At 43.9% G+C, this 10,000-nt stretch overlaps 1 protein-coding gene across 1 annotated transcript in view; it reads right to left on the bottom strand.

Annotated features, from left to right (window-relative positions):
* LOC144668304 (long-chain fatty acid transport protein 2-like) overlaps positions 1-10,000 on the bottom strand; it is a 29,586-nt gene that overhangs the window by 18,628 nt on the left and 958 nt on the right. Inside the window, exons 2-3 of the mRNA XM_078530161.1 lie at positions 9,260-9,469; positions 2,986-3,144 (exon numbers count right to left, since the gene is read on the bottom strand). Coding sequence (XP_078386287.1) covers positions 2,986-3,144; positions 9,260-9,469 — 369 coding nt within the window. The remainder of the gene's footprint in view (positions 1-2,985; positions 3,145-9,259; positions 9,470-10,000) is intronic.

The following is a 10,000-nucleotide window of genomic DNA, read 5'->3' as shown; positions in this document are numbered from 1 at the left end:
AAAATATAAAGATAAGGATTTTAAAATGAGGACAGAGTATGTCCATATTAACTCCTGCTCTGTAACCTTCCTTCAGACTAACACCACACTAGAGCCTTGATTTTAACTTGGAGCAAGATTAGGGTGGATGGGGCGGTGTGGCTTGGGGGAGGGTGGGGTGTTGGGGGAGGAAATGGGGCAGGGTGAGCACAAAGCCCCCATCTCCGCTAACCTTGCTAGTGAGAGCCAGGGGATTTTAATTCTTGGGCCTCATCAGCTTCCCGCCTGGAATGGGCAGCTGTATGGCAGGAGGTAGGGGAGGGTCAGGTAGCAAGAGATACTCCAGCCTACACCAAGCAAAGTCTGGTTATCAGCAAGACACATCACAGGGGACGTAGGTGAAAACTGAAGATATTGGACCCGGGCGGGATTTCAGTGGGTAAGTAACCCACTTGGTTTCTCACCTTTGGTCTCAAATCCATGTGTTCGGAGTCACAGGAGAGAAGCTCATTTGTTAAAATCATTTCTCCTTCAGTACTGGGAAGAGAATTTTAAAACAAAATGTGTGAAGGAAGGACAGTGCGAGGTCTGAAAGAGCAATTGAGATCCATCAGGAAATTATTTTAAAAATAAAGTATTCATACTCTGCACTCATGGGTGAACCTAAAAAGTTGTGAGAATTCGGCCATCTCCTGTATCCCAGCAGCAGACGAGACACTGGGGGAACTGCCAGGAAAATCCCTTTCACATCCAGGATTCTGCTGCTGAAATTACCCAGAAAGTTTCAGGGTCATTTCACAGGGTTCCCCAACACTGCAGTCAGGGAAATAGCTTCATATTTTCCCTCTATATTCTTGGACTGTCACCCTGTGAGCAAGAACTCTCTTGATCTTCCCTTTCACATCTTATATTTGTCATGAAGGGATTAATGTCCATAATAAAAACAAAAATACCTGGAAAAACTCAGCAGGTCTGGCAGCATCTGTGGAGAGGAGGACAGTTAACATCGGACTCGAAACGTTAACTGTGTTCCTCTCTGCAGATGCTGCCAGACCTGCTGAGTTTTTCCAGGTATTTTTGTTTTTGTTTTGGATTTCCAGCATCCGCAGTTTTTTGCTTTTATCTTAATGTTATTTGAAATTATTTTTTTAAAATAGAATTTAGCAGTGTCTGTGTCTGTGTGTATGTCTGTGTATATCTTAACTGGATTAAAGCCAGCTTGTCTGGGTGCTTTGATGAATAGAAAGAAGGAGGTTTGAAATGGTAATTAGATTTAGAAGCATAGGTATCAAGGGGGAAGTTTGCATTTTTAAATCAACCATTCAAAAGAATGGGTAAAATCTTGCACCCGGGAGACGCCAAGCAATGTGTATATATTGCTAATAAAATTAGTGGGATGAAAATGTTATTGTTAGAAGAGGTAAAATTAAAAATCTAGTCATACAATGGGAAACTTACATTCAAAGGAAAAGCTAGGTATAAACAGAAAGGAGTTTGTGTGTGTAAGGTAGAAACATATAAGATCTAACCAGCCTGTACATCTGCAACTGTGTCTGCAAGGAACCTCATTTTGAACTCGTAAGGTCAAAGGTGCTTTGCCTGGGGTCTTTTAAAATCTATGAGTTTTACTGTTGCCTTAACAGGGGTGTAACAGAGAGTCAGATTAATTAGGGGATGTTTGTAGTTATTGTAGTAGTAATTTTGTAGACATATGTATGTGCGTACAATTTTTCTTGTATTAATAAATGTTTAATTTAGTTTTATAAAAAAAACCTCTCGAGACTTAGTGGTCTTTTTCCTACTGAATGCAAAGCCTGCATCATGAAACATACAAATTGCAAAAATGGGTTATGACAGTTGTTTCAAGTTTCCCTCTGGGATTTGAACAACTCAGCCTAAACCATCAGCTGCGTCATAATATATTGCACATATGGGGTATATGACACAGGCGGTTTGCTCTCAATCTCTCTCTTCGTACAGAAGCTGTAAGAAATTGTTCAGTAACAGCTTTATTGGAAGTTTATACAAAGCGATTTAGTTTTTGCCTCCATTCTAACAGCCTGATTTTGGGGGCGGGGGGGAGGTGTTGGTGGGTTATCACTCATTAAGCTAATGTAGGGGCAAACATAGAAACATAGAAAATAGGAGCAGGAGGTGGTTATTCGGCCCTTTGAGCCTGCTCCGCCATTCAATGTGATCATGGTTGATCCTCTATCTCAACATCATACTCCTGCTCTCTCCCCATACCCCTGGATGCCTTTAGAATCCAGAAATCTATCTATTTCTTTCTTAAATATATTCAGTGACTTGGCCTCCATAGCCTTCTGTGGTAGGGAATTCCATAGATTCACCACCCTCTGAGTGAAGAAATTTCTCCTTATCTCAGTCCTAAGTGGTCTAGCCCGTATCCTGAGACTGGGACCCCTTGTTCTGGTGAACCTTCGCTGCACTCCCTCTATGGCAAGTGTATCCTTTCTTAGGTAAAGAGACTGCACACAATACTCCAGGTGTGGTCTCACCAAGGCCCTGTACAGCTGCAGTAAGACATCCTCGCTCCTGTACTCGAGTCCTCTCGCAATGAAGGCCAACAAACCATTTGCCTTAACTGCTGGCTGCATCTGCATGCTTGCTTTCAGTGACTGGTGTACAAGGGCACCCAGGTCCCTTTGTACATCAACATTTCCCAATCTATCACCATTTAAATAATACTCTGCCATTCTGTTTTTCCTACCAAAGTGGATAACTTCACACTTATCCACGTTATACAAAAAGATCTACAGCTCCTGAGCACTGGGTTTATTATTAACAGAAATGCTGTACTCTAGACCAAGGGGCTATTACTAATATTTTCATTTATCTTTCTCCATCTTTTCCTTTGCAGATGGTGTCAGACCCTCCCACTTCCTGCAGTTGAAAGGGGCCCAGAAGAGAAGCAAAAAATGAAATGGAATTTCAGGCCATACAAGGTTAAAGCAGTTCAGAGCAAGTTTGGATGCAGACTCATACCCAGACAAATGCAGCCACCGATGCCAAGCAAGGAACCAGCGCTATGGTAAAGAGGCAGCGAGGTGTATATAACATCATTACTGTAGAGGCCAAATCCGGAAATGAACATTGCAATGAGATGGACTCGGCCGTGAGTGATGATGGCAGCTTTGGGCAAACCTTTACACCAAAATAAAACAGAACAAAAATCAGGTAACAGCAGCACAAAACCTGTCACACCTCTTATTTAATTCCTCTGATACACAGAGTAAATCTGCCCTATACAAACAGGTAGAATATAAAGCAATGCTAAGAATCCATCACTCTGCAACATTAAAAAATAAATGGGCTCACTGTTTATCCTCACTGTGTGTCACAACACCCCACTGTGACAGAGAGTTAGGAACATAGGAACTTAGACCATAAAACATAGGAGCAAAAGTAGGCCATTCGGCCCCTCGAATTTGCTCTGCCATTCAATGAGATCATGGCTGATCTGATAATCCTCAACTCCACTTTCCTGCCTTTTCCCCATAGCCCTTGATTTCGTTACTGATTAAAAATCTGTCTATCTCAGCCTTGAATATACTTAACAACCCAGCCTCTACAGCCCTCTGCGGTAAAGACTTCCACAGATTCACTACACTCTGAGAGAAGAAATTCCTCATCTCTGTCTTAAATGGGCGACCCCTTACTCTGAGATTATGCCCTCTGGCCCTAGACTCTCCCACAAGGGGAAACAACCTCTCAGCATCTACCCTGCCAAGCCCCTTAAGAATCTTATATGTTTCAATAAGGTTTCTTCTAAACTCCAATGTGTACAGGCCTAAACTACTCAATCTCTCCTCATATAAGAAAATCCCTCCATCCCCGGGATCAACCTAGTGAACCTTCTCTGGACTGCCTCCAATGCCAAGTATATCTTTCCTAAGTGAATACTGTTCACTGTATTCTAGGTGTGGTCTAACTAGTGCCTTGTATAGTTTTAGCAAGACTTCTCTATTTTTATACACCATTCCCTTTGAAATAAAGGCCAACATTCCGTTTTGCCTTCCCTATTACCAGCTGAACTTTTATGCTAGATTTTTGTGATTCATGTACGAGGACCCCCAAATCCCTCTGTGCTGCAGCTTTCTGCAGTCTTTCTCCTTTTAAATAATATTCAGCTCCTCTATTCTTCCTGCCAAAGTGCATATCCTCACACTTTCCCACATTATATTCCATTTGCCAAGTTTTTGCCCATTCAATTAACCTGTCTATATACCTCTGTAGACTCTGTGTCATCCTCACCACTTGCCTTCCCACCTATTTTTGTGTCATTCGCAAACTTGGCGATAGTACATTCACTTCCATCATCCAAGTCATTAATATATATTGTAAATAATTGAGGCCCCAGCACTGAACCCTGTGGCACTCCACTAGTTACAGGTTGCCATCCTGAAAATGCCCCCTTATCCCAACTCTGACTTCTATTAGTTAGCCAATCCTCTGTCATGCTATCATGCTACCCCCAACACCATGGGCTCTTATCTTATTAAGTAACCTTATGTGCAGTACCTTATCGAATGCCTTTTGGAAATCCAAATATATTACATCTACTGGTTCCCCTTTATCAATCCTGTTTGTTACCTCCTCAAAAAATTCTAATAAATTTGTCAGGCATGACTTTCCCTTCGTAAAGCCATGCTGACTCTGCTCGATTATATTAAGCATTTCTAAATGTTCTGCTATTACATCCTTTATAATAGACTCCAACATTTTCCCAATGATGGATGTTAAGCTAACTGGCCTATAGTTACCTGTTTTTTGTCTCCCTTTTTGAATAAGAGTGTTGCATTGGCAGTTTTCCAATCCTCTGGGACTTTTCCAGAATCTAATGTTTCTTGGAATATTACTACCAGTGCATCCACTATCTCTGCAGCTACTTCCTTTAATATCCCAGGATGCAACCCATCCAGAGGATTTATCGGCCTTTAGCCCCATCAGTTTCCCTAATACTTTTTCTCTAGTGATAGTTATTGCATTTATTTCCACCCCCCCCCTCCCCCTTTTGCCCCTTGATTATTTAGTATTTTTGGAATGCTATTGGTGTCTTCTACTGTGAAGACTGATGCAAAGTATTTATTTAACTCCTCCGCCATTTCCTGGTTCCCCATTATTATTTCCCCAGCCTCATTCGCTAAGGGGCCCATGTTCACTTTGGTCTCTCTCTTCCTTTTTATATATTTAAAGAAGCTCTTACTGTCTGTTTTTATATTACTTGCTAGTTTACCTTCAAAGTTTATTTTCTCCCTCTTTATGATTTTTGGTCATCTTTTGTTGGTTTTTAAAATTTTCCCAATCCTCTGCCTTACCATTAATCTTTGCTACATTGTATGTTTTTTCTTTTAATTTGATATTATCCTTAACTTCCTTGGTTAACCATGGTTGGTTTACTCCCTTCCTAGCAGCCTTCTTCTTCACTAGGATATATCTTTGTTTTGAGTCATGAACTATTTTCTTCAACATCTGCCATTGTTCATCAACCATCTTTTCTACTAAACTCCTTTCCCAGTCCACTCCAGCCAACTCTGCCCTCATTCCTCCGTAATTACCCTTATTTAAGTTTAGCATAGTTGTTTCTGACCCAAGTTTCTCACTCTCAAACTGAATGCTAAATTCTACCATATTATGGTCACTGTTTCCTAGGGGGTCTTTTACTCTGAGATCATTTATTAAACCAGCTTCATTACATGTTACCAGATCCAAAGTAGCCTGATCCCTGGTTGGATCCACAACATATTGTTCTAGGAAACTGTCCCGAATACACTCTATGAATTCTTGCTCGTGGCTACCTCTGCCACTTTGATTTTCCCAATCTACATGAAGATTAAAATCACCCATGATTAATGTACTGCCTTTCTTCCATGCCCTTATTATCTCCTGTTTTATTCTCTGTCCTACAGTATAGCTACTGTCAGGGGGTCTATAGATTACTCCCACCAATGTCTTCTTCCCCTTGTTATTTCTTACCCCCACCCATATGGATTCTACATCCTCCGATCCAAGGTCCTTTCTTGCTATCGTACTTATTCCATCTCATAGTAACAAAGCTACCCCACCACCCTTTCCTTCCTGTCACATAGCCCTGAATATTTAATTCCCAGCTTTGATCTCCTTGTAACCACATCTCCGTAATGGCTATAAGATCATACCCATTAACCTCTATTTGTGCCATTAATTCATTTATTTTGTTCTGAATATTCTATGCATTTAAGAGCCATCAATTTTTGCCTTTTTATCATTTTTTCGCCTCTTGACCCTATTTGCTGCTGTTTTTTTTTATGTTTGTACACTCTGTCCCTTCCTGTCACACTCTGGGTATCATTACCTAAATAGCTGCCCTGCAAGGCTGCCTTTTCATTTTGCTTTGTAAGCCTAAGTATCCCCTCTCCAGAACTCTCTCACCCTCTATTTAGTTTAAAGCCCTCTCGACAGCCCTAGTTTTTCAATTTGCCAGGACACTGGTCCCAGCACGGTTCAAGTGAAGCCCATCCCATCGAACAGCTCCCTTCTACCCCAGTACTGGTGCCAGTGCCCCATGAACTGAAACCCATTCCTCCCACACCAATCTCTGAGCCATGCATTTAACTCCTTGACTTTATTTACCCTATGCCAGTTTGCCCATGGCTCAGGTAGCAATCCCCGAGATTATTATCTTGGAGGTTCTGCTTTTTAATTTAGCTCCTAACTGTTCAAATTCTTTCAACAGAGCCTCCTTTCTAGTCCCATCAATGTCATTGGTACCAACGTGGACGATGACAAGTGGATCCCTCCCCTCCCACTCCAAGTTCCTCTCCAGCCCTGAGCAGATGTCCTTAACCCTGCCACCGGGCAGACAACACAGCCTTCGGGACTAACGCTCACAGCTGCAGAGAACAGTATCTAATACTTATAATTATACTGTCCCCTATCACTATTACTCTCCCATTTCCTCCCCCCACTTGAATGGCTCCATGTACCATGATGCCGTGGTCAGTTCGCTCATCCTCCCTGCAGTCCCCGCTCTATTCCACACAGCTGTCAAGAACCTTGTAACTGTTGGACAATTGCAGGGGGCCGAGGCTCCTCGAACGCCACCCGCTGCGTCCCCAAACCTGCTTCACCTGCAGTCACACCCTCCTGTCCCTGATCACAGACCAAGTTTGAGTTACCTAATCTGAGGGGTGTGACCACCTCCTGGAGTAAGTGTCCAGGAAACGTTCCCTCTCCCTGATGTGGCGCAAAGTCTGCAGCTCGGACTCCAGCTCCTTAACTCGGATCCGAAGTTCCTCGAGCTGCAAACACTTGGTACAGATGTGTTTGCTCTGGATCACCTTAGTGCCCAGCAGCCCCACATGCTGCAGCAGCAACACATCACCTGTCTTGCCATCGCTATTTTATTTTATTTATTATTAATTACTCTAGTATCCCTGCTCTTCACACTTGAAGAATCCCCTGCTCTTTACAATTTATTGTAATTAATTTTTAACACCAGTATCAATCTTATACTTAAGCTATTTTTAGGGAAGAAAAAATAAAGGCTAGAGACCTAAACACAAAACTAAACACGTTAATTTTACTTTAAAGACTAAAAATACTCACCATTCCTACTCACCAATCAGCTGCTCTCCATGCTCTTTTTAAAATGAACTCCCCTCGCTCCCTGCACTCTTTTTAATATCTTGGGATTTGGCTATTCAGCCCCTAGACCCTGCTCTGCCATTCAATTAGATCAAGACTGATCTGGTTTTGGTCTCAACTCCATTTTCCTGTCACCCCCCATAACCCTTAACTCCTTGTCTATCAAAAATCTAACTCTGTCCATAGACTCATAGACGTCTACAGCACAGAAGGAGGCTGTTCGGCCCATCGTGTCTGCGCTGGTTAACAAAGCTCTGACTACATTAATCACTTTCTCCAGCGCTTGGCCCATAGCCCTGGAGGCAATGGCAAATGCAAGTGAATATCTAAATATTTCTTAAATGTTACGAGAGTTTCTGACTCAACCACCCTTACAGACAGTGAGTTCCAGACTCCCACCACCCTCTGGGTGAAAAAATTTCTCAACTCCCCTCTTGGCCTTCTACCTCTTACCTTAAATCTATGCCCCTGGTTATTGACCCCTCTACTAACATGAAAAAGTGCCTTCCTATCCACACTATCTATGCCCCTCATAATCTTGTACACCTCTATCAGGTCCCCTCTCAATCTTCGCTGCTCCAAGGAAAACAACCCCAGCCTATCCAATCTTTCCTCATAGCTCAGACCCTCCAGCCCAGGCAGCATCCTGGTAAATCTTCTCTGCACCCTCTCCAGTGCAATCACATCCTTCCTATAATGTGGTGACCAGAACTGCACGCAGTACTCCAGTTGTGGCCTAATCAGCGTTTTATACAGTTCCAGCATAACCTCCCTGCTCTTGTATTCTATGCCTCGGCTAATAAAGGCAAGTATCCCATATGCCTTCTCAACCACCTTATCTACCAGCCTTTCTACCTTCAGGAATCTGTGGATATGCGCACCAAGATCCCCCTGATCTTCAGTCCTTTCCAGGGTCCTACCATTCATAGTGTAATCTTTCTCATTGGGTAAATCATTGCTGATTTAATAAATATCTCCTTAAAAGTTGGCCACTGCTTCTCTCCTGTCTGACTTTTAACCTAGCGTTCCAGTTCACTTTCACTAGCTCTGCCTTCGTACCCTTATAATTACTTTATTCAGGTTTAAATCACTAGACTTAGACCCGCACTTTACCCCTTCAAACTGAACTTGAAATTCTATCATGTGACGATCGCTGTTACCTTTACTGAGAAAGAAAGACTCTGAGAAGGATGCATCATCCATGGCTAAATAAGGAAGTTAAGGATTGTATCAAATTGAAAGAAACAATGGACATACCTGCAAAGATTATTGGTTGGTCAGAAGATTGGTCAGCTAGCTAGAAATATAAACATAGTAGGAGATTCTACAAGTATTTAAATAGAAAAAGAGTAACTAAAGCTAGCATTGGTCCTCTAGTGAGTGAGCCTGGGGAACTGATGCTCTGACATTTAAGTGTCAGACAGAACTACAGTGTTCATTGACCAATCCAAACACATTCAAATATTTTTAAAACCCCAGTTTCACTGCTATACCAAAATGCTCTAAGTTACAACGACAGGAAAAAAAAACCTGGTGGAAAATTTAGAGTAAGAACATAAAGCTTGCAAAATATATGAGAGAGCAGAACTGCTGGGCAAATTGTATTCTGTGCAAACCGGGACCTCCTCAATACCTGTTGTTCCTGAGGTGTAGATATAGACAAAAGGGCTGTTGAAGGTTATGTGTGATCTTAGGGATAGAGGCAATGGCTGGTCAGATGCAGCTTGGATTGTATCATTCAGGTTTTCAATGCCTCCTGTGCTACACGTGTCATCCAGAATAAAAACAGTGACATTCTCCTCTCGTAGACTGGGTAGCACCTCCTCAACTAAACTCCTCATCTCTGTAAAACAGACAAAAATCAGCCAGGGGGCGCTGGTGCCAGGGGGCGGGGTGAAGGGAGGGTGCAGGGCGAAGGGAGGGAGAGGGAGGGAGGGAGGAGGGAGAGGGAGGGAGGGAGGAGAGGGAGGGAGGGAGGGAGGGAGAGGGAGGGAGGGAGGGAGGGAGAGGGAGGGAGGGAGGGAGGGAGGGAGGGAGGGAGGGAGAGGGAGGGAGGGAGGGAGGGAGAGGGAGGGAGGGAGGGAGGGAGGGAGGGAGAGGGAGGGAGGAGGGAGGGAGGGAGGGAGGGAGGAGGGAGGGAGGGAGGGAGGAGGGAGGGGAGGGAGGAGGGGGGAGGGAGGGAGGGGAGGGAGGGAGGGGGAGGGAGGGAGGGGAGGGAGGGAGGGAGGGAGGGAGGGAGGGAGGGAGGAGGGAGGGGAGGGAGGGAGGGAGGGGGAGGGAGGGAGGGAGGGAGGGGGAGGGAGGGAGGGAGGGAGGGGGAGGGAGGGAGGGGGAGGGAGGGAGGGAGGGAGGGGGAGGGAGGGAGGGAGGGAGG

This window comes from Cetorhinus maximus, chromosome 26 (genome assembly GCF_964194155.1).
Source record: "Cetorhinus maximus chromosome 26, sCetMax3.hap1.1, whole genome shotgun sequence".
In the NCBI taxonomy this organism is placed as follows: Eukaryota; Metazoa; Chordata; class Chondrichthyes; order Lamniformes; family Cetorhinidae; genus Cetorhinus; species Cetorhinus maximus.
The sequence above is the reverse complement of the archived record's forward strand: the minus strand, read 5'-3'. Positions and strand labels throughout refer to the sequence as shown.